Source organism: Lasiodiplodia theobromae (genome assembly GCF_012971845.1).
Source record: "Lasiodiplodia theobromae strain AM2As chromosome Unknown scaffold_33, whole genome shotgun sequence".
NCBI lineage: Eukaryota > Fungi > Ascomycota > Dothideomycetes > Botryosphaeriales > Botryosphaeriaceae > Lasiodiplodia > Lasiodiplodia theobromae.
Window position 1 is genome coordinate 87,760 of NW_023336512.1, and position 20,301 is coordinate 108,060.

The window sequence follows — 20,301 nt, forward strand, 5'->3', positions numbered from 1 at the left end:
GTTCTCGCCAGCCGCTCGCGCTGCTTGACCCGACATCCAGGCGTCCCAGCCAGTGCAGCAGCTGCAGCGGCGCCTTCATTCGAATGGCTGGCCATTGAGTCGTCTTCTCCACCCCGCGCCGACTTGCCTCTGACAGCTTTGGGACCCTTCTTGACTAGCAACCCGGGGAATTGCCCTTGACAGCCGGCGAAGCGCTGATCCAAACGCTCGCGCCCGCACCCGCGCCCGCACGACCGAAGCTTGGCTCCACTCTGCGCGCGCCATAGTTTGCGAGCCCACCACAAACCTGATAAGATTTCCATCTACATGGAAGAGTCGAGCGCGGCTGCCATCGCGCGCGGTCCGCACAGGAGAAGGAGCAGCTATTTTGACGAGCAGCGCGCATCGTTGCGCTCGTCGCATTCGCAGTCGCGCCCCAATTCGCCCTTGGGAACCGACAATCGGGACCGTAACGTGTCGGCTGCTGACGCTGGGGTGGTTGGTACGGCTCACAGCAGCTTGACCGTGACGCCGCTGCAGGCAGCCGCTGCACGCCGCGACGCTGGTTCCGATGCTGACACACGTCGCATGAAGCACCGCCGCGACGCGAGCGACACGACTCAGCGGAGCAAACACTATCGAGGCACTAGCGATGTCACCCAGATCAGCGAACACAGCAAGCAGAGCAGACATCGCAGCAATATCGGCGACAAATCTCCTCGCAGTAAGAATTCACGTCAGTCTCACCAGACGACGCCAGAGAAGCCTCCGAAAACACCCAAACGTTCTTACGTAGACGAGTACGCGCTGCCCGCTGAATACGACAATCTGAATGATGCAGCCGCGCCATCTCCAGTGGTTAGTGGAGGCAGGCAGCGGAGAATATGGCAATCTGCATCTCTGGAAGAACAATTCGGACAACCCAGTAGCGCACGCAACAATGGAGACGACGCCTTCGAAAACGAACAGGATCTGTCCGAGCTGAGCGCTTTACCTCCAGTCGTACCTCGCAGTCGAGATAGAACACCGAAATCGCGATCCAGTAGAGCGAGTCGACGTAGAAAAGAGAGCCATACGGGTTCCTACGGATCAAGCTCAACTGGAAAGAATCCTAGACCAACTACGACATCAACTGCGGTACAACCGCCAAGGCGCGCGTCAAGGTTTGCGACGCAGCTGTATACGATCTCGTATCTCATTTTCTTCGCCATCCTAGGAACTCTCGCTCGTCTTGGTGTCCAGTGGCTTACTTTTTATCCTGGAGCCCCGGTCATCTTCAGTGAGCTTTGGGCTAACGTTGGTGGCACGCTGATCATGGGTTTCCTTGCTGAGGACCGTAACCTGTTCCGCGAAGAATGGGGAACCCCCGCCTTCTTCCCCGCTACCAAGTCTCGTGGAGGCGATGAAGAGATGGCGAAGCTGTTGAGCGAAGCGAAGTTTGCGCACGGGAGAGTGAAGAAAACTATCCCGCTGTACATCGGCCTTGCGACAGGCTTCTGTGGCTCTTTTACCTCCTTCTCCTCGTTCATTCGTGACGTTTTCCTCGCACTTTCAAACGATCTCCCGGCGCCATTCAACCACCCTTACCCTTCTGGAGCCACGCGTCCCGGCCACGGCACGACTGTATCACGCAATGGCGGCTACAGCTTCATGGCCATTATTGCCGTAATTGCCACCACTGTCGGCCTCTGCCTCTCCGCCTACACCTTCGGCGCACACTTGGCCCTCGCCCTGGAGCCGGTCACGCCGACCCTGCCCTTCCGCTTCACCCGCCGCTTCCTCGACCGCGCCGTCGTCGCCATCGCCTGGCTCGCCTGGCTCGGAGCCATCTTCATGACCATCTGGCCGCCCGACCGCCCGGGCGGCCCACAGGCTTCATCGTCTTCGTCCAGCTGGGACGACGAAACGTGGCGCGGCCAGGCGCTGTTCGCGTGCGTCTTCGCGCCGCTGGGCTGCCTGCTGCGCTTCTACGCCAGCATCAAGCTCAACGGCCTCATCCCGTCCTTCCCGCTCGGCACTTTCGCCGTCAACATCTTCGGCACGGCTGTCCTGGGCATGGCGTTCGACCTGCAGCACGTGCCGCTGGACAATTACAGCAGCCGCGCCGCGAGCATGGTGGGCGGCGGCAGGCTCGGGTGCCAGGTGCTGGAGGGTGTCATGGACGGCTTCTGCGGCTGCTTGACGACGGTGTCGACGTGGATCGCGGAGTTGACGAGCCTCGGTAGGCTGAGGAATGCGTATTTTTACGGTTTGACGAGTGTTGCGGTAGGGTTGGCGCTGTTGGTCGTGGTTATGGGGAGTGTGAGGTGGACGATTGGGTTTGATGCGGTGGCGTGCGCGACGACGAGGTGGTCGTGAGTGGTTGGTCGGCGGTATAGATGGGCAGTAGTGACAGCTGTGGGATAAAAAAAGTTCAAAGGGTGTAAAAAGCAAGCAGGGTTGAGGCCAGCTTTTCTTCTTTGTTGATAGTTGTGGTGTTTGAGGGACGTGATGGGGCTGGGTCATTAATGGGTATGTACGATGCGACACAGGGGTTCAGGAATGAGATTCAGGGCAATTAGGCGTTTTCGTGGTTAGATCCAGATATTCTGCCGGGATTGTTGTTAAATGCATGTATGTAGCTTCTCGTCATTCTTTCTGGGCTTGGTGCAAGAGCGAAAGAAGCGTAGACTGAAAATCTGGATGGCTGCATAACCTCAAATTGGAAGCACTGGATTGTATGAATGTTAAGTCCATTGACCCGTGGCCTAGGTTTTCTGTTGAGAAAAGGGGTTCGGTTGACGGTTGCCTTGCCGTAGGTGAAGCTCAACTTCAGAAAGAATAATGGGGGATTTTGTTGAGATTTGGCTGAGATGAAGAATAGAACAAAAGTTTTACTGCGTAATGGCAGATTCAGGGTAAACCTTAGTGTATGTAGAGCGATCGCCTACAAAGCGTTCGAAAGCTCAACATTCATAACGTCATGGTCTTTGGAGCCTAGCAAGAGTTCTAACGTGCTATCTCCATAGAGGGCGCGAAAAAAGATATGGTCGATAAGGATGGTTCGAAGAGGTGTAGGCTGGTGACGTAGGTGGATCGTAGACATAGCCATAAGTAGCAAGCCTGTGGCGCCGTCGACTTTGCGGCCGGACCGTGCTCTCCGTTCTAGATGACAGTCGGCAGACGGCGTGGCTTAGGGGCGTGGATGATCGCAATGCCGATTGGCAAGATCGGTGGATCTACTTGAAATTCCATGGCTGTGGGTCCACTAATGAACCTTGGACAGCTGAAGCTCTGGGTAATTGGGACGATCGTGGTGATGAGAGCGAATCGACTATTTTTCGTAGATGTAGATCTGTTGTAGCAGGGTAGCAGGTAGATGGAAACCCCCATGCTGAGGAATGCAAGGCACTTGGTAGGGAGCTTTGGATTTTCGTGTACAAATTTCGTGCAGAAGATGATTGAGAGTTGAAATATCACGTTAGAATTGATAGATAAGATTGGAAGTTCGCGATCATGTTCATCCTAGGAGCTACCACAGACATCATTGCCTCGTCATACTACTGGTGGAGCGGCTCTTTCCTCGACGATGCAGATCCAGGTATGATGTTGACCTGCATGCTGCTAATCTACAAACAGATGCACATCAGCTATTTCTCCTCAGCACGTGGTCGGGTATCTATTACATGTCGCAATCCACGAGGGGCCTCGTGGGCCACGTCTAGACTGACCGTTGGGCAGGGGTAATGATAGAATTCACAGGCAAAAACATGTGGCGTCAAGATTGCGACGTAGCCTTGAAATCGGTGCCACCAACAAAACGTCGCAGAAGCGCATGGCATGAAGTTGGGCGGGCGCTTTGTCAGTAAATAATTCAGGGTCCTCTGACCGAGTCGTCCACGGTTCGGGACTTGGCGTTTCATGATATTCGTACCGTCGCCCGAGCGGAGGTGGTGAGCTTTGTTTTGCGGGTCTGCAGGCATGAGGCTGGTATGACACGCGCGGCCACACGTGCGCCAGCCACCGTCGCGATGTCAACGCGGGCCTGGAACTGGAACTAGAACTGGAACCGTGGCGCAGTACAGAGTGGCCCCTGACTATCCTGCGGTGCTCGTCGCGTCTATTACAATCTGCCTTCTCTGGACGCGCAGATGAATATTTGCTTCAGCTCGTGCGCACTCGTGCTGCCAAGCCGACTGGCAGATGCCGAATGCCGGAGGAACACGCGTACGACTTGTTTGGGTTGCTTGTCCAGAGCATTGTTGGCGTCATCCTGGGGAGAATCTTGGATGGCGGCAGCAGCACGGACGGTCCCCGGTCAACGACTAGCGCGTCCAATTCGACGGCAGACGGCACAGCTGGACAAGGGTGCGCGCGAGATCGCCGCCGGGGCCTGTGCGAGTCGTGTGCATCTCCAATGTGCCTCACCGCGACGAGCAGTAGTGTTCTACGGTGAGAAACTGCGGGATTCCGCTGGCGGCGGGACAGGCCAGAGCAAGGCGCGGCTGCATGCGCGGATATGGCAGCCTCGACAGCAGCAGCGGTTGACAGCGCAGGCGGGGACCCGTGAGAAGCTGCTGATAGTGGAGCGTAGCCATGACGTTAGCGAGGAGCGGGGCCTGTCTGGGGAAAGCGTGCTGCTGATCGGCGTGGTAGACAGCGTGCACTGCTCTTTGATACGGAAAGATCGAGGGCTGGCCGCCGCCCGAAAGCGGCAGCACCAGCTGTTTCGGCTATAGGCTCACGCCAGCCTTTGCCTGGACGAGGGAAGGGGTGCGATCGCACCAGGGCAGGCCTGCGTCGCTGGGAAATTGCGAACCTATGACGTCGCGGGTCAGCCACATCAATGCAGGTCGCACAGGACGGGGAGCTTGCAAATTAATACCCCTTCACCCGCCCAGTTCTTGCTCTTCTCTCTCGCCATACCATCAGTTTCCTTTGCATTTTAAGATACCCCCACCTGAGATACCCATTGCCCGCCCGTCACGATTCTCCACGCCCATCGCTACGATTGAATAATACACCATGGCGTCCAAGGCAGTCAACCGCCCTACCGACACGCAGGTCAAGGAGAGGGATGTCAATAACAAGCTGCAGCTGTACGGCATCTACTCTGGTCAGTTTTCCTCCGCGCACGCCTCACTCTATTTTTAGCTACCCTGCTAACACGCGCTCCAGCCTTCACCAACGGCAAGGTCCCATCCGTATGTTTTCCTGGTTGCGCCAATGCCGCATTCCTGGCCTTTCTGACCCTCTCCACAGAACAAGCAGATCGATGTTGCGCTCAACAGCGCACTGGCATCAAAGCCGCTCGCCTCGCCCTCTAAGAAGCTGTCTGCCGATGGCCAGAAGCTCGTCGGTGACCTGAGAGATGTTATTGAAGCCGCCAAGCTCCTTGTCCTTACCAAGAACGACGGCAACCTGCTCCAGGACTTTATCTGGCAGACTCAGCAGATCCACGGTGGTGATGCGAAGGCCCCCAACGCTCCCATCGACAAGGACACCGCGAGGCAGCACGGCAACGAGGCCCTCGAAGGCCTGAGGACTCTTGGAACCCTCATCATCTCCAACGGCCAGTTTAGGAAGCTGCGTGAGTGACCAATGCCGTGATCAAACCCCAGTCACTGACGTCTTTTCCAGTCAAGGATGCCCAAATCATTCTTAGGGATATGGTTGGCGATGCCGCAACGAAGACCGCGAACAGGGTGAACCCCACTGAGGAGCAGCTCGCACAGCTGGATGACCCTGCTGCCGACAACACTTGGCATGAGACGCCCGACTTCAAGGGTATGAAGGCCGAGTACCAAGAGAAGTACAACAAGAACAAGCTTTTCGGCAAGAAGCAGGCCCAGAAGACCCTCGACAACAGTGCTCAGGTTGCTCAGGCCGAGGGTGCCGAGGCTGGTGCCAACGCTGGACTTGTTGACGCGAAGCAGAGGCTCGATGAGAACATCCCCGAGGAGAAGCAGGATCAGGCCCGCCAGTACCGCGAGCGCACCCAGAACTACCTCCGGGAGAAGATGCCCAAGGAGCGTCGTGAGCAGACCATCTGGCGCCTCAAGAAGATGGTTGTTGAGGTCCAGGGCCACCAAGATTGTGAGTGTATAATTCAGTTCTCCCATCACCACATTTAGCTAATATGATCTAGACATGCGTGCCATTGAAACCCTTCTTCGTTTGGCGGAGGAATACACCGGCCACTCTAGGAACCTCGCTGGTCAAGGTTCTGGGGCCGTGAAAGGTGCCCACAAAGATGACGCTTTGCAAGGAGCCGAGACTGACCTCAAGGTGCGTACATAGGACTGCTTAAGAACCAACATGTCGAAGCCGCGCTGACAAATTTTAAGACCCTCCTTGAGCGCTTCGCCAACAGCACTTCCCTGGATGACCTCTTCGACTCGATCAACCAGATCTACAAGGATGCTGATCGTGACCCTGATCTGAAGAACTGGTTCAAGAACTTGGACACGTACATCCGCAGGTGCCTTAAGGAGCAGGGCTTCATTATGCAGCCGGTTGCCAACGAGGAGTGGAACCGTCTTTATGACCAAGGCCGCTTCCTCCTTCGCGAGCGCTACAGGACTCACACTGACCGCATCATCGACGAGTTCAAGTTCATTGGCCAGCAGTTCGACGCCGATCCTCAAAACAAGGCCTTCGGCAATGCGTTGAACAAGCTCTTCTTGGACCTTGGCCAGGACGAGACCGGCGCGGCTTCTTTCAAGCCCCACCTCCTCAAGGATCTCTCCGAGGTCATCGTCCCGGCATTCTTCGAGAATGTGCGGTACGTCCCTATTCCTCGCATCGAGTACACTGATCCGGAGATGGATGCCATTGTCGAGAACCTTGTCATCGAGGGAGACAACTTGGCTCCCAACGTCCTCGAGTTCGCCAGCGACAACCACTGGCGCTGGGGCCGCAAGAAGATCACCAACAAGAACAAGAACAAGGTGATGATCTCGGTGTCCGGCGTCCAGATGGACCTCCGCGATGTCAGTTACTACGTCAACAGGAAGAAGGGCTTCCCCTCGCTCAAGGACAAGGGTGTTGCTGATATCTTCCTGGGCGGCGAGGGTCTGAGCTTCAAGATTTCTGCCGAGACAGCTGACAAGGCTGACGGCCAGCACTTCTTCAAGGTCTCGAAGGTTGATGTTGATGTAAAGAACTTCAGCATCAAGCTTAAGAAGTCCAACCACAAGCTGCTGTTCGGCCTTGTCAAGCCTCTCCTCATCAAGGTCATCCGCCCTGTTCTCCAGAAGGTTCTGGAGAAGCAGATCAAGGATAGCTTCATCAAGGCTGACGCCTTACTCTACGATATTCACGAGGAGGCCGAAAGGGCCAAGGCCGAGCTGAAGAAGAATCCTGATCCGGAGAACGCCCAGAACCTCTACCAGCGCTACGCGGCTGCTACGCAGAAGAAGCTCATGGAGATGAACCAGAAGAAGGAGAAGGCCAAGGAAGCTGTTGCCGACAAGAAGGTCAATGTTGCTGTTACCCAGCACGACAGCATCTTCAAGGACATCACCCTCACCGGCGGCATCAGCTCCAAGGCCACCGAATTCAAGGACCTTGCCAAGCAGGGTGACAAGTGGGAGAGCCCTGTCTTCTCGATCGGCTCGGCCAAGGAAACCTCGAACCTTCCCAAGATCTCTGCTGTCACTCGCAAGCCCCACCGCACCACCGTTGACAATGCCGGTTATGCCAACGGTAACCCCAACTTCCAGACCCAGCACTTCCAGAAGGAGGTTAACCAAGCCTTCAACGGTACCACCGAGGGTGCTGATGGTTTGAGGACGGGCATTAACGGCCAGCACACCACTCTTGGCTCTGCCAACCCTGTTATCCAGGGCAGCGTGTAATGACATCCTAGATGGATGATACCCCAGGCGGTTACGTTCCTTGCCTTAATTTCTTTGTCACTGTTCAGCAGCTATTCAGTGATACCAAAATCGAGCGCGCAATATGCAATTTTAAGCCGAAACCTTAATGTGGAGGATTTTACTGGTTTCTGGCCTTGGGGTGCGGCAGCGGCTTCTCTGGTAATACCCTTTCTTTATTGCTTTACCTTTTCTCTCCTCCCGACTAGTAGTGAAAATATGCATACTTCCATACTTGGTTGTTGCACGTCTTTGTCTTTTGAGCATTTCTTAGTTTTCAATCATTAATGAGTATACGAAATAAACGCATTGATTAATCTTCCGACTGTTCCACGTTGTGGATTGGATCATAACACTGTCTATTGTTCCAGACTGAGCACTTGTTGGGATGTAGGCCCTTGAGTTTTATGAAGGTAGCAAGTCGAGTGCTATCTCGGCTAAAATTGTTTTAACAGCTTTCAATTCCATTAACGGAGGGCTAGAATGGCCGAAGTGAGTGTGGGGAGAGGCTGCTAATTCCAAACTGGAAGCGGCGGGAATGACTGGAAGTCGCCCATGTGGTGCGGACTATTGATAGATCTTCATGCATGGCCCTTCTGGCGAAGATGCAAGACGGGAGCGTGGATAGTGTTGAAGTGTTTGGCTAACCTCGTAGGGCGCGTTCGCCGGGTAGTTTTGCAGCCAAGACCGACGACCCCGCACAGCTGGACAACACAAACTCTATTACTCTTTCTCATCAAGCATCGATACCAGCCATCCAAGCGTCTGACCATGCAAGCCTACTTCACCGCTCTATTTCTGGATGCCGCAGCAATGCCGCGTTGTCGCACAGGTGGCAGGGCCCCGCACGTGGTCGAAGACGAGGCGCGATTCCGACAGCGCTGACAGGTCAGCTCCAGCGCCATTCTGAGCTAGCGCCCCAGATTTGTCGCATGGCTTGCGGCTGTATTGGAAACCTGGGCTGAGCTTCAGCCGCACAAGGCACGAGATGTGCCGCCCTCTGCCAAGCCTCTCCCACTGGAGGATCCAGACCGCCCCGGCTCACCAACCTTCTTTCCACCCCGTATTCCCCTCGCCCGCTGCTCCTTGGCAAAGCGCGGAGTCCCCGCAGTTCTTGACCAGCTGTCATCAGACCCACTTCCCGCAAATCGCGCTTCCCTTGGATGAGCTTGGACGTAGATCCAGATCTCGGAGAATACCCAGGTACGCTAGCCATGGCACGGGTTCCTGAACTACCAGGCGCTCTAGAAGACGGCCCTCTCTGGATCAGTGTCGACATCGGCAACAGGTGCCTGGTTCTAGCATCCCGAAGTCCAGGTAATGCCAACGGTGTCGTTGATGAACCAACCACGAGGTGGCGCCTTCTTTCTGTGACGGCTACGTTGGCCTACCAAAGATTAAGGTTTCCGCCTTCTATGAGTGTTTAGTGAGCTTAGCTCGCTAAGCTACCCAGCGCCACATTCCCTCTCGGGTCGTCGACTTGGCTGGAATCGCGGAAGGACACTCGGATCTCCCCGTGCTGAATCTCTCAGGAACAGGGTCCATGTCGTAACCCGCTAACAACGGCCTCGCTTTTGCACCTTGGCTCTTCCTATGGTCCAGCCACTGTGGCTGCAGGCTGAAGTCTCTCACCGTCAGCTCTAACCTGATTATAGCCCGCCACGAGTGTAGATGCCTGTTGCCATGGCGTTTTCTCGCCCAAGGATGCCGGCGCCATTCGTGCGGAGAAAAGTTGACAAAGTGACCTGACATTTGCAAGCTGATCCGCGAGCAAGCAAAGCCAATACGATTCTATTTTTGATGGATGGCCTGACAGCGCCCTTGATCCCATTCATAGAATCAACCCTTTGTCCAAACCCTTTGGGCCCGCGATATTTGCATCTTGGCCTGCATCATACTCCTCTCCACGGACAGCGCGATGGCTACTTGAATTCACGTGAAGGGTGTACTATACTACTTCTGGGTATGGTAAGGTGGCGCGTTTACCTTTTCAAGCTAATATTTGCAGGTCCAAGGCGTGGAATTTGCCGGTAGGCTAGTGCCCGCTCCCGAAGTTGCATACATCCGGCTTATGCGTACCAGGCATTGACGTGGCGTCTCGAGCCCATCTGGATTCCCGCAGTACCGTCCACGAGAAAAATGGCCGCGGCTTCTCTGCCGGTGTGCAGATGTATAAAGCATCCAGCATGAAAGCTCGAAATAACCTGATTCAACAAGCCTCACCACCACTTTCTTTTCTTGATTTGAGACGATTAAGTCCTTCACCATGCGTTTTCTTGCCGCGTCTCTCGCTTCTCTCTCGTGGGCCTCCATGGTCTATGCTGCGGTTGAATCTTTTGCACTGGATGGTCTTATGGATGCGTACGTTCCTATCCCGTATCATGGCAATCCCATACTGACCCATTATCAGAGCTTCGGTTAGTGGAACAGACACAAATTCTGGTGGTTCTATCAGCGTCAACGGATATGCTGTTACGGTCCCCAAGAATATGATCGTGCAGTTCCCTGCTGCATGGATCCCTTGGAAGGATGTTGCCACCGATGACAAGCTGAATGGCTACGAGGTCTCGGTCACCGGCAACGTTGTGAACGGCGTTGCGATTGCAGGCCAAATTCAAATTTCACAGACTCTGCTGAACGCAGGCACCGGCGTCATTGAAAAGGTCAATATTGGCAGCAATTCTTTCAAGGTCGTGGGCGGACCCACTGTTGTTCTCAACGACCCCAACGGAGTCTACTCGAACGGATACCCGGACAACCCTGCCTTTACGGCTGATGATGAGAACCCCAGCATCACTGCTTTCTCCGGCTTCCCTATGTGCATTCCTAGGTCCCAGACGGACCCTCTGTGCCCGCTCACCAACCGGCCTGGCTCTACCAACCCCGGTGCATCTACTTTGTAAGTCGGCGTCTGGTTGGGTGGAATCAAAAGGCTGACAGTTTGCAGTGCTGCTATCGACCCTCTGGTCATGGCACCCTTCATCCCAGGCGACTACGTGGAATGGTCTGGAATTACTGTCGGTGGCATTGTCTACGCCTATGCCATCGTTGCGTCCAACGTTCAGATCACCACGGATGGCAGCAAGGGCCAGCCGGTCTACATCCGCATGGAGGATGCAATCATTGGTGTAGTCGACCCAACCACGGGTGTTGCGGCAAACAACGAATTCGGTGACACGAGGTTTATCGGGTACACTTCCGACTCCAACAACGCGGTTGCAGCGGTGACTATTAACGCCATCGACGTTGACCCCTGCACTGGTGAAGAAACCAACCGGCTTGTCGGCAGCGCTAGCCTGAAGGCCGGTGATGTCCGTAACAAGTTCACCTGGCGTGCGGATTCGACCGTCGCCACCAAGTACACCAGGGAGTACCGCATCATCACGGCAGGGGGCATCAAGAACACGACCAACGGCATCCTTGCCGGACAGTATGTGCAACCGGTGACGGAGTGGATCTTTCCCGAGCCTACCGTCCCTGGAATCAAACCTCCGGCGCTCAACTTCAATGTCTTCAACAACCTGGCCAACGGCATCTTCCAGGACGACTTCAAGTTCGGCCAGCTTAGCCCCTGGCCCGGTGCTTCCGCCCCCAGCGTCGCCGCCTGCGCCGCACCCAAGCCCACATCAGCGGCTGCAGCTTCCGCCGTGACGCCCAAGGTCAATGTCGGCACTCCGGCCACCACCATCCCCGGCGCGCTCGTCACGCTGGCCGCCAAGGACGACTCGGGCAACAACCCGTCCATCCTGACCTACAGCTGGACCCAAGTGGACGGCCCCAGCGTGTCGCTCGCCCCGTCGCAGGTCACGGCCGCCTCGCTGAGCTTCACCGCGCCCGCGCAGGCGACGGCCACGCCGCAGGTCAAGCGCGTCTTCAAGTGCACCATCTCGACGGGCAGCGGCACCAGTGCGCTCAGCGCCAGCGCAAACGCTACCATCACGACCGACGCCACCCTGGCCGACACGGTCGTCATCGACACATACACGTGGACGACGCAGCAGGGCGGCACCATCAACGTCGTCGCCCACACCAACGTCCTCTGGGACCAAACCACCACCCCCGCCGGTCCCAAGTTCACCCTCCAGTTCGGCACTGCTGCTGGTACTGGCTTCGCGAACAGCGGCATCACCGGCGTCTACCAAGGAGGCGGCAAGTGGAGCTTCGGCGCTCGCAGCACGAAGCAGCCTGGCTCAATCAAGGTCGTTTCGGATCGGAAAGGCACCGCGCAGCTGACATCGACGACGACGAGGAAGAGGAGTGCGGGTGGTTCTGCGAAGTTGAGGTCGAAGCTGGATAAGGCGGATAAGGATGCCGAGGGATCGGTGTAAGTGTTACTCATGATTTTAGTTCTTGTTTATCTTGTGGGTTTGAGGCTTGATACCTTCATTTTGGCGCACCGGCTCGGGACCTTCATTTTTTCAAAACGGTTGCATAAGTTTTAGAGGCATGGTGGCACTTCCAACGTTATGATTGTTTTTATGAATTAGAAAAATGCACATACGACTCTCAGAACTGTCTAGTTGACTGTGAGTTTTTGCGCCATCTCGAAAGGGTTTGGTGCCGCCGTTGAATTTCTCGGAGTTCGGCTGTCGATCTCTTTTACTTACCGTAGAGCAACCCGTACTCTACGAGCAATTGTTTCATGGTGGAAGAAATGGCCATTACTCTGGCTGGCTTGACGAGGACGATTCGTGAATTACCGTTGGGCAGAGGACATGACTGGAAGTTTCTCCTTGTGGATTTTATCTCCTGAACCCATGACGATATGATCGAGTCAGATTCCTCGGCGAGCCCACCACATGCGCGAGCCGTGCCGCAATCCTTTTTCCAGATCTGCTTAGCTGTGTGCGGGGCTCTGCTAGTGGAATTGCTCTGGAATCGCGTTTCTATCAGCTTTTGTCCACATTATCGCCTCCTTTTCTCTGTACACTTGGGGGGTGCTCAAGAAGTCCTGGTCAATTGCAGTTTTCGGGTGACTCCGAAAAGCGGCGGAATCTAAGCGATGATTTTGCTGTGCCACGGTTGATTTGGGGGCCGTTTACGGCGTATACGGGGTGCTTTACTCTATATGGAATCATGTTTGAAACACCGCAGAGGTGACTACCCGATTGATCGGAAGCACGTGCCCAATTGACGACCTAGTGACCGTTGTGCCGCCGTTGGAAAGAACTACTGTGCCACTCCCGAACCCTGTTTCGCGCCTGATGGCCCACAGCAGCGGCTACTATAAACCTCGACTGTCGTCATTCACGATGGCCTCTTCCACTCTTCTGCAATCCTGCCGAGCCACGTTGTCTGCCCCGGAGCTACTTCCCGCACGAGCCGCTAACCCGGGCGATCACCAGAGAAACAGGATACTTCGGCTAGCGCAGCTCCGTGCGATCGCCAGTGAACTGATATCAGTCCGATCAACGGCCGAAGCAAACTTCAACAGTCAACCCACTCGATCTTCGACATGTCCCTGGATTCAATTTCCCATGCCAATGGCGCATTGGCATTCGGAACGACGGAGCTCGCATTTCTGGCACTCTACGCAGCCTTAGTCTTGCTTGTGCCAGGTAATGCTACCGTTATCCGCCTCACCGGGGTGGTTTCCTTGTTCCTCTTGACATACGTTATCCAGGCAACTTTCTTCCAATGGTGCAGCAACCCCCACTGGAGGGGATTTGTTGCTGCTTCTCTGCCCGTCCAGCTCATGAGCGCCTCAGACATCATCTTCATCACGCGCCTGGATTCAAAAAGCATTCTCGGGAGCAGCATTGCCAATAAAGCCTACCGGGCGATTGTACTTCTCATGAATCAACGTCGCATCGGAACCATGTTTCAGGTTAAGAACATCCGGGCCCCGACATCCTTGACCCGAGCTCGATTCCTCCGGGATAGGTTAATCACTACCTTCCTCGCCTACCTCACCCTGGATGCCCTGATTTCGAGCCCTGCGGCACCTGCATTCATGATCACAGCTCAGAAGCAAAGCCTGCTTCACCTCAATGCCCTATCAAAAGCCGACATCATCTTCCGCGTCACCGGAACTCTTTACTACTGGCTCAGCGGTTTTGTTCTCCTCCTCGTCGTTTCCAACACCATCGCCATCGTCCTCGTCGGCATCGGACTCAGCTCGCCGCAGGACCGTCCACCGCTCTTTGGCTCCATCTGTGACGCGTACACCATCCGCAACTGTTGGGGCAACGTCTGGCACCAGTGCCTCCGCCGCGGCCTCACCAGCCATGCCAATTTCATTTCAGACCGGATCCTGCGCATCCCACGCGGCACTCTCCTGTCACGGTACACGCGCATCTTCACGGTCTTTTTGATCTCCGGCATCATCCACCACGTCTGCGTTCTGGGCATGGGCGTGCCGAGCGAAGAGGCGGGCGGCTTGGTGTTCTTCCCGCTGCAGGCGCTGGGAATCATGATCGAAGATGCGGCGCAGGCGGCGTTGGTGGGCAGGAAGGGGTTTAGGAGCGCTTGGGTCAGGCGCGTGCTGGGGTATGCCTGGGTCGTGGCCTTTTTGGCTTGGTCGTCGCCGACGTGGTTCTATCCCCAGTCGAGAGTGGGAACGGATCCGGAACTTTTGTTGCCGGTGAGGGTGGCGAGGCCTTTGGTTGGATTGCTGAAACGGCTCGTGGGTCCTTGACGTGCGGTGGAGTGCTGAAGGGCAAGTCGTTGTGCTTGTCATGCGGCAGAGGGCCGTTTTAATCTTTCTCAAGCTTGCAGGTTTAGCATGGGAAACGGAGATGTGAGGTCATGAGAGATGCTAGCGTAATCACGGTTATTTAATAGATTACACTATGTAGATAACACTGCCGTATAACCCGAATTGAGAGCATGAAATGTTGTCACTATTGTTGAGCAAGGCGTATTATGCAACATTACTGAGATTTCCATCAATAACCTGATGTTGAAAAATGAGTGGAAGATATGGTACAGTAAAGCCTCTACGCGGAGTATCCAAGAAATTAAAGCAATCCAGCTAGTACACTCGCTCTTTCAAAAACAGGGAGGTCAACAGGTAAGACTATTCCACGGAAGAGTGGCTCTCAGAATCATTTCTCCGTAGCCTCTTGGGTATCTCAGAGCCCAGAAGCTCCACTTCATCAGCTTTCCGCTTCATCACGTCTGAAGACTGATAAGCTTCGTCCTGGTCCACCACCTGCAGCTGCTCCTGCTGTCGCTTTTGCTTGTTGGTTTTTATCAGTTCGCGCACAATGCTGGCAAACGAGTCAAGCGACTTCGTGCGCCGAGTCTTCCCGCTAAAACCGAGCCATTTGATGTTCCGTACCGGAGCCCTGCAGCTGTTGAAGCAGTTGGGCAGGTGGCGGGTGAGCTCCTCGATTGTGTTCTCGTTCAACTCGTTCACCCCGAGCACGAACTGTAGCGAAAGCAGCCCTTTCGGCTGCTCCTGGTGCTCAGACGGCTTCGTGCCTTGATCCATCCCCAGAGGCCCGAGTCTCTGCGGGCTGATGAGTATGTGCCTGCTGTTACCGGGCAGGCGCCTCCATAAGCCCGATGGGTTGTCCGTGCGCCGCCTGTTGATCTCTTGATGCAGCTGGTGGGTATCGAATGCTCCGTCCCCGCTATCGTTTGTGAGAAGATAGTTGAGAGAGTCGATCAAGGCTCTGGTAAATGAATTATCGCCGGGCTGTTCCGTGGTCCGACCGATGTGGCTTGCGGCAAGCAGCTCGCACACGCGGCTATTTTCACCATAGCTGCGATTGATGTCGCTGGCAAAACAGCAGTCCATGATGGATAGGACGTCGCTGCTGCAGTTGCTCTTGGTAAGATGCTTCTCTGCATCTTGCCAGAAGACTTCCGGGAGAGGGACCCCTCGGATTGAATCGTCTGTGGTCCTGGCGCGTCTGCTTAGCAAAGGTACGTGAAGATGTGATAAACCTGTACTCACCCTGCAAGCTGAAGTTTCTTCTTATCTTTGTGGTAGAACCCATGACCAGCGTAATATATAATCAACAGGTTTTGTGGGTCGTCATACTTCATGAGCATACCCAAAATGGCATGCTCCAGTTTAGTCGTTGCTTTATTCAACCCAAGCTCAACGGTTTTGGTGGTGAAGTGGAATCTCTTCTCAAAAACATCGCGAAGCTCCGAAACCTTGAGAAATTGTTAGAGTGTGTTGGGCTGCAGCTGGCTGTAACCGATGTGTCTTACCTCCTTGCCGACCTTCAGCTGGTCAATTTCGTCATTCCACTTGATGAACAAAACGAAAGTCTGCTTGTATCCGTTGTGAACGCTAAGGTTCTTTGAGATGGATTTATCCCACCACCTTTGCATCTGCGAGCGATGCGAAGCTGCTTCATCCTCAGCCTTGTCTCCCTTATCGTCAATCTGAACAGCGCTCTGCGGCTCTGTGGGACTTGTCAACGGTGATTCCGAGAATTCGAATCCTGTGTTCCTGGGACCGGGCGCCATGATTTGATTTGATGCAATGATATGTGGAGTGAACGACTAAGGGAGCGCGAACACGTCGAGAGTGGGAACGCCTGCATTAGGGCCCTTTTTACAGCCGTGGAGTTGGCTCAATCTTCCCTCGTGCTACACACCATGACAAGGGGCGGATCACTCTACGAAGGGGCGGTGCGCTTTCCAGCTCCGGAAATACCGTGTTGTGGGGGGTGGGGGCGGTAGTAAGCAGCCTCCGCCAAGCTGCGTCGAAGAGCGGGCTTCGCGTGATGGATGGACAGTTTGGAACACTGCGTCCTTCAGCCTTGTGTGGCGTAGACTCCGGGCTTCGTATGTTTTGATTCGCCGATGAAGCCGGTTGTGAATTGTGGATGATTAGAGGCGTATGATAACGCGGCCATCGACAGATTGGGATAGCTGCATACACTGAAGATGGGGCCAGATGCAGCCATAGGAAGAAGCATGCCATCCCGCCATAATCCGCGGATGGTTCAGCCTGATGGTCTGACCTTCCTCATCTAGTTTAGCTTGTTCATTGCGCCCCCAGCGGCATTCTTGCTGTGCCTCATATTTGATTAATATATTGCATCGTGCGGGGGCCGATCAGCAGCAGAGCCTCAGTCTTTGCTTAGTGATAGCATGATGGTGTGTGAAAGTTCAGGTAGTGGCGCGGCTCCGCCTCCGCCAGGGCTTCCCTTTTCACATGCGAACACCGCAGTTAGCCTTGTATGTCCTTGCTTCAGGCATAATTAGGTTGGGGGTCAGAACGGGCTCGCAGGCCGCGCTGACATGCTGCCTGAAGATGGCGCCCTCTGCCTTCATGGTTGCTCAAGGCAAGGCTGAAGATAAATAGAGTTTCTCTGGGCCGATATTTCACTCGGCGCAGATAGTAGCGAATACCTTCAATCATGTCGGACGTCGTATGATCCCCTTGTGTATACTTTTCCAAGACATACGTCTCATACGGTCGCAGGAACAAGACAAGCACACGCACAACACAACTGAGGATGTGGAGGAGATTCCACAGGACAGAGCCTTGGTGGAAAAGGGACCGCCAGTGGCGGTGAGAAAGCCCTAGGCAATTCTAGTACAGATGCTAATTCAATTCAGCTGAAGCCAAATTTCAGAGCATTCGACCAGGTGTCCATTCCCATCGAGAAGAACGGCGTTGTGAAGCCAGGCGTCCTGGTGGTTCATCAGGCGAGGCAGGCTGGTAGAAGCTGGGAGTATCAGCTAAAGGACTCGAAGGGCAACTTGTTCAAAGGTGGAGCCTGGATCCCTCAAAAAGAGGTTAGAAAGGTTAGGTGAGCATGCACGGCGTCAGCCGTGCAGGTCACCGCATCGTGAGCCCCGCACGGCTTGCAGTAGCCACTTTGGTCGTAGATAAAGCAACAATGCCACTTCTCAGCTCAGTCAATTCATGTACTCGACTTTCCGGCAACCATGGCTGCCCAAATAGAAATGTCTGTCCAAGAAAGAACTCCAAGCTTCCCCAATACGTGCACTTCGCAAGATTCTGCAACCCTCAACGATGCACAGTCGCCTCCGCCCGAGTACAGCGAAACGGTGGAGCAGGCTGAAAGCCGGACGGACGATGCAAGAGGTCCGTTTAGAGGAAGACTTAGGAGTTGGCAGCGATGTTGATGTGTTACAGAAACCCTGTCTCAGCGCCTGCTGGGTCTCTTCAAATCCGAGAAGCTGCCAGATGAAATCACCGAAACAGAGGTCAGATCGCGTAAGGAACAACTCATGGGAATGGAGCAGAGTGAACATACTGAGGAATTGTCTAGTTGAAGGTTCACAGCCTGGCTACCCCCATCTCGCCACTTTGAAATGTGAACAAAGCTTCATGCTGTATCGAGGTTTCAGTTGGGTGCACGCACGCCTCATCATGGATCTGCAGGCAAAAATTGCATATCTGGAGAAAGAGTTGGATGAGCTAGACAAGTCCGAAGCAGTCGACCCTGACACAGAAAGGAGGCTATGCTGGGTTGAAGAGGACATGGATGGCCACAAAAGAGCAGCAGCGAGCGAGCGGACGCGACAGAAGATTTTTGAAGAGCTGCGAGGGCTGGTACTTGAATATGGTATGGAGGATTGAACGCAACCTGACAATTACATGCTGACCATGCAGATGAACTCTTGATCAAAGCGAAAAAGTTGGCTAGTTTCCAACGGCCTTCTGACAGAGATTACTACAGCGTCCGAAATTTTCACTACAGGTTTGGGCCACTCGTTGAGGATGATGAAGAGTACATCAAGCATCGTGAGGATCTCATCAGCCTGAAAGCCGGACGGGAGTGGGCGGGATTCGACGGCTTCGTCGAAAACACTGTCTTTAAGCTGTCGAAGATTTTCCCCAAAATAAAGGTTTGTCCACCCACAGGACTCGCATAAGCACTCGGTTAATAACTGATTAGAACATATTTTGCGATGATGACCTTCGCCGCAGAACCGACTCCGGGAGGACAAAGGTTCACTTCCTCTCCCCTGGACGGATCGAGGCTTTTGTCAGCCTAATCATCACCGTTGTCATTTTCGTTCTCCTGATAATTCCTGTGTTTGCCATGTATCGGTTGGCGAGCTTCAGAGACACCAAGGATATCTTTGCGGCAATAGGGGTAATGATGATCTTCACGCTACTCTTTGCCGCTGCAATGTCTTTGTTGACCAAGGCAAAAAGACACGAATTGTTTGCGGCAAGCGCAGCATATTGCGCCATACTGGTGGTTTTCATAACGAATGTATGAAGGTACAAAAGATAAATTGATTTCTGTTGCAGTGGGTAGTTGAAGCTATCGTCCGGACGTTCATGTAGAAGTTTTAATCCCACTTTCATCCGGATGATAGCTTCAGTTCCCCATGGTATGAGTGAGTCATGATATTCACTACAGAGTGAATCAAGCAGAACTCAGTGTATGTACAATAGAATTAAGTAACCATGGCCAACTCGTACGCCTTGCGAGTCAGAGAGGGAGCGTTCCAGAACTGTATCGTACGACCGGTAGCTTCGAACTCACAAAGATGCTCATGTAGCTGCTTAACCCTCTCAAAGTCGGGGATTCGATTTCCGGATTGGGGAAAGCCGGCGTTCATGAGTACCTCGTGAATCTCGGACAAAGCGGAGGAAAGGAAGTCAGAGTCGGTAATGACGAAGATGCGTAAGATGTCGGGGTTGTTGATGACGATGTTTCTGAGGACTTCCAAGGCCCTGGAAAGAGCTTCCATCTCATATCGACGCTCGATGTGCGGAGTCATATGGGGGAGTCCTCCATTTGCGTTGTAACAAGACTTGGGTCCGACGTAGATGCCATATGCGCCTCCGGGTCTTTGGCTTATTGTTGAATGGCGTATGCCCTTGATGCTGACTACCACGGTGTCATGGTCCCAGATAGGCCGCAGGCGGCTCCGCAGGTGGTGAATCTCATGTGCCAAGTCGTATGCAATGAGGTCAGAATGCTCGATTCCTGCTGTAGACGGGTCGTCTTCGGGGTTGAAGATGCGGATCACAGGTTGTCTGACGCCGCTTGTTGCCATACTGCTGGATGCCAGTATGTGAAGTGTCGGCGGCGAAGAGTTGAAAGTGGAAGAAAGTGTTGGGTCAAGAACTGGTGTTCTTTCCTGATGCTGTGCGGGAAGCTACATACCACCAAGTCCCTTTTCCCAATCTTTGCGAGAAAGGACCCTCAGCCTACCACCGTCCCAAAAGCCACACAGCTTCCAAAATTCCATGCTCTGCCCGAAGCTCAAAAAAAAAAAAATAACGCTTATGGGTGATCGAAGCTATCATCCGGATGTAAATGTAGAATTGATGATTATACATTCCCGTCCGGATGATATCCTCAACTACCCATGACATTAAAAATAAATGGGGGTTTCGAGGCAAATATGGGTCGGTGTGGTAGTAAATCCACGGTAGTGCAAAGTGTAATAAAGGTAGCGAGGTGGACCAGTCGCGCAAGAATCGGAGAAAGGGCGGCTAGAGGAGCCAAAATAGCGGATCCTTCCGGAGATAGCGGGCTCGGGGGTGAGCAGATCGGTCTTCTTC

At 54.2% G+C, this 20,301-nt stretch overlaps 7 protein-coding genes across 7 annotated transcripts; 5 read left to right on the forward strand and 2 right to left on the reverse strand.

Moving 5' to 3' along the window:
- Positions 1-306: 306 nt before the first annotated feature.
- Positions 307-2,337, forward strand: LTHEOB_9663 (CAMPhor resistance CrcB protein; the record flags this gene model as incomplete). Its single annotated transcript, XM_035519275.1, has 3 exons — positions 307-837; positions 1,095-1,169; positions 1,222-2,337. 3 exons carry the CDS (start codon positions 307-309, stop codon positions 2,335-2,337), a joined length of 1,722 nt encoding a protein of 573 aa, XP_035368552.1.
- A 2,646-nt stretch (positions 2,338-4,983) lies between these two features.
- On the forward strand, positions 4,984-7,817 carry LTHEOB_9664 (uncharacterized protein; the record flags this gene model as incomplete). The annotated part of the gene is made up of 6 exons (XM_035519276.1): positions 4,984-5,074; positions 5,137-5,162; positions 5,221-5,548; positions 5,599-6,054; positions 6,107-6,246; positions 6,306-7,817. The coding sequence occupies 6 exons, from the start codon at positions 4,984-4,986 to the stop codon at positions 7,815-7,817; spliced, it is 2,553 nt and encodes an 850-aa protein (XP_035368553.1).
- Positions 7,818-10,146: 2,329 nt separating this feature from the next.
- Positions 10,147-12,163, forward strand: LTHEOB_9665 (uncharacterized protein; the record flags this gene model as incomplete). Its single annotated transcript, XM_035519277.1, has 3 exons — positions 10,147-10,196; positions 10,246-10,734; positions 10,783-12,163. The coding sequence occupies 3 exons, from the start codon at positions 10,147-10,149 to the stop codon at positions 12,161-12,163; spliced, it is 1,920 nt and encodes a 639-aa protein (XP_035368554.1).
- Positions 12,164-13,290: 1,127 nt separating this feature from the next.
- Positions 13,291-14,472, forward strand: LTHEOB_9666 (Tri7-like toxin biosynthesis; the record flags this gene model as incomplete). Its single annotated transcript, XM_035519278.1, has 1 exon — positions 13,291-14,472. One exon carries the CDS (start codon positions 13,291-13,293, stop codon positions 14,470-14,472), a length of 1,182 nt encoding a protein of 393 aa, XP_035368555.1.
- A 381-nt stretch (positions 14,473-14,853) lies between these two features.
- Positions 14,854-16,262, reverse strand: LTHEOB_9667 (Homeobox domain containing protein; the record flags this gene model as incomplete). The annotated part of the gene is made up of 3 exons (XM_035519279.1): positions 14,854-15,685; positions 15,739-15,944; positions 16,002-16,262. The coding sequence occupies 3 exons, from the start codon at positions 16,260-16,262 to the stop codon at positions 14,854-14,856; spliced, it is 1,299 nt and encodes a 432-aa protein (XP_035368556.1).
- Positions 16,263-17,161: 899 nt separating this feature from the next.
- On the forward strand, positions 17,162-19,071 carry LTHEOB_9668 (uncharacterized protein; the record flags this gene model as incomplete). Its single annotated transcript, XM_035519280.1, has 9 exons — positions 17,162-17,173; positions 17,227-17,316; positions 17,364-17,543; positions 17,793-17,856; positions 17,908-17,988; positions 18,044-18,340; positions 18,388-18,623; positions 18,674-18,874; positions 19,036-19,071. 9 exons carry the CDS (start codon positions 17,162-17,164, stop codon positions 19,069-19,071), a joined length of 1,197 nt encoding a protein of 398 aa, XP_035368557.1.
- Positions 19,072-19,184: 113 nt separating this feature from the next.
- LTHEOB_9669 (C6 zinc finger domain-containing protein) lies at positions 19,185-19,790 on the reverse strand (the record flags this gene model as incomplete). Its single annotated transcript, XM_035519281.1, has 1 exon — positions 19,185-19,790. The coding sequence occupies one exon, from the start codon at positions 19,788-19,790 to the stop codon at positions 19,185-19,187; it is 606 nt and encodes a 201-aa protein (XP_035368558.1).
- Between the last annotated feature and the right edge of the window lie 511 nt (positions 19,791-20,301).